At 38.7% G+C, this 2421-nt stretch overlaps 1 protein-coding gene across 1 annotated transcript; it reads right to left on the reverse strand.

Moving 5' to 3' along the window:
- Positions 1–286: 286 nt before the first annotated feature.
- On the reverse strand, positions 287–1258 carry LOC141112726 (olfactory receptor 13G1-like). The gene has a single exon (XM_073605794.1). It carries the CDS (start codon positions 1256–1258, stop codon positions 287–289), a length of 972 nt encoding a protein of 323 aa, XP_073461895.1.
- Positions 1259–2421: the final 1163 nt, after the last annotated feature.

Here is a 2421-nt window from a genome sequence, read left to right on the forward strand (position 1 = left end):
TCACAGAGATCGTACGCAATGTATAGCTATGAATAAAATAATACATTCATTCTGTGCAACTGTCACCTGATTGCTGTGATCGGTCACAGTAATCCCATGGTACTGGAAATGTAGAGCTTTTGCTCAGCCACCATTTGTCTATAGGCGGGCTGGGAAGAGGTTAACTACTAAAATAACTGCAACTTAAAACTGTGATTATGTTTAATTCTTTTGAAAATGTTGTAAAATGGAGACATGCAATAAAGGGCATTTTTTCATAACATAAATAAACCCAAATTTTAGATGATTAAAAAAGTCTTAACTGAGGTGGTGCATTTTTCTGGAACCTATGGGGTACTAGTCTCTTAAACACTCTTAGGAATGCCTCCTTTACTTCTTTATTCCGCAGGCTATAAATTATAGGGTTCAGTGTAGGTGTAATTACAGCATATAGAGCAGATACTATTTTATCTTTTTCCAAAGATAGGCTGGACCTGGGTCTGATGTAAGTAAATATGACAGCTCCATAATACAGAGATACAATTACAATGTGGGAAGCACAAGTGGAAAAGGCTTTACGCTTGCCTTCAGCAGTACGTATCTTAAGTATAGTGTTGAAAATAAATGCATATGAAACACAAGTGAGTAAGAAGCAGCAAATACCGAGGATAAAATCAGCTGTAAAGACCACAATCTCATTGATATAGGTGTCTGCACATGCCAGTTTCAGCAAAGGCATTATCTCACAGAAGAAGTGATTTATCTTATTGTCATTACAATAGGGAAGCCTAAAGGTACAATATGTGTGTGTCATCGAATTAAGAGAGCCAATAATAGAGATAATAATTGCTATGTTCACACAGACTCTACGATTAATTATTGATGCATAACGAAGTGGATTTCTGATTGCAACATATCGGTCATATGCCATAACTGTGAGGAGTAAAAGCTCAATACCCATTGGCCATGTGAAGAAGAACAACTGGGCTACACAGCCATAATATGAAATCACCTTAGACTGTGTCACATAGCCTGAGAGCATCTTAGGTAATGTAGCTGAAGTACACCAGATATCAAGAAATGACAACAGTCCCAAAAAGAAATACATAGGTGTTTTTAGACCAGGATCTGTGATGGACAGGAGGAGGATGGTTACATTACCAGTCAAGGCCACTATATAAATAATCAAAAACAGAATAAAAAGGAAAGTTTCAAGTTCTTTATCAGTAGACAAGCCCAAGATAATAAATTCAGAAACTAGCGAATCACTACTGTTCATGGTTCAAAAAAATCTTCAAAAGATGAAACGATACAGGTTATAAAACATACATTAAATAGTGCACCTGAAATTAGCATATGGAAATATTTTATATTTGATTATAAATTTAAAATATGGTACTTTGTGGGCATTTTATTTGCTAAAATATTTAAAAAGTATATATAAAGTTATAGCTGTTGTAGAAAAATGACCTTTACACCTCCAAAATGCTACTAGACAATTAAATAATTTGCCATTGAGTTACTTCATTTGCTGCACATCCCCTAATCTAAACAAGTGGGGTACTTGTGCACTACTCAAAGTGTTGAATAAAAATAAATAAATAAAAAGTGTAATGAATGTTGTATATAGCTGCTAAACGTCTATAGTGTCACCAGTAGGGATGAGCTTCGTGTTCGAGTCGAACCCATGTTCGACTCGAACATCGGCTGTTCGATCGTTCGCCGAATTGCGAACGTTATGGGCCGTTCGCGCTAAATTCGTGTGGCGCGTCACGGCCCATAATTCACTGCGGCATCGCAGTGCATTGCTGGCTGATGATTGGCCAAGCATGCACTATGACCCGCATGCTTGGCCAATCACAGCGCCGTCAGTAGAGAGAGCTGTAATTGGCCAAAGCCAGGGTGGCTTTGGCCAATTATGGCTCAGGGGATTTAGTACACACCCCACACTATATAAGGCCGCCTGCACGGCGGCCCTGTGTAGTGTGTGTTCCGGTGTGCTGAGAGATAGAGAGAGAGAGAGACAGTGTCATTTGATTTGAGTTAGATAGATTAGGCAGAACAGTCAGTCAGTTAGCTGCACTTACAGTGTATTGTGTATATATATATGCATCCCAGGTGTTGCATATATATATATACACTGTATTCAGTTTAGCTAGATCCGTTCCTGTTATCTTCTATCTAGACTATTTACATTTAATGCAGTGCGTCCTGCTCACAGTGTTCAGCTAGATCCGTTCCTGTTATCTTCTAGACTATTTACATTTAGTGCAGTGCGTCCTGCTCACAGTGTTCAGCTAGATCCGTTCCTGTTATCTTCTAGACTATTTACATTTAGTGCAGTGCGTCCTGCTCACAGTGTTCAGCTAGATCCGTTCCTGTTAAATTCCTACTGACAGGCAGGCTTGTCTGGTTACAGTATATAAAGCTACCTGAAGAAAA

The sequence above is a fragment of the Aquarana catesbeiana genome, linkage group LG01, assembly GCF_042186555.1.
Source record: "Aquarana catesbeiana isolate 2022-GZ linkage group LG01, ASM4218655v1, whole genome shotgun sequence".
Classification (NCBI taxonomy): domain Eukaryota; kingdom Metazoa; phylum Chordata; class Amphibia; order Anura; family Ranidae; genus Aquarana; species Aquarana catesbeiana.

Excerpts from the sequence above, each read along its gene's own strand:
- LOC141112726 (XM_073605794.1), bottom strand. The coding sequence starts at position 1,258 with ATGAACAGTAGTGATTCGCTAGTTTCTGAATTTATTATCTTGGGCTTG.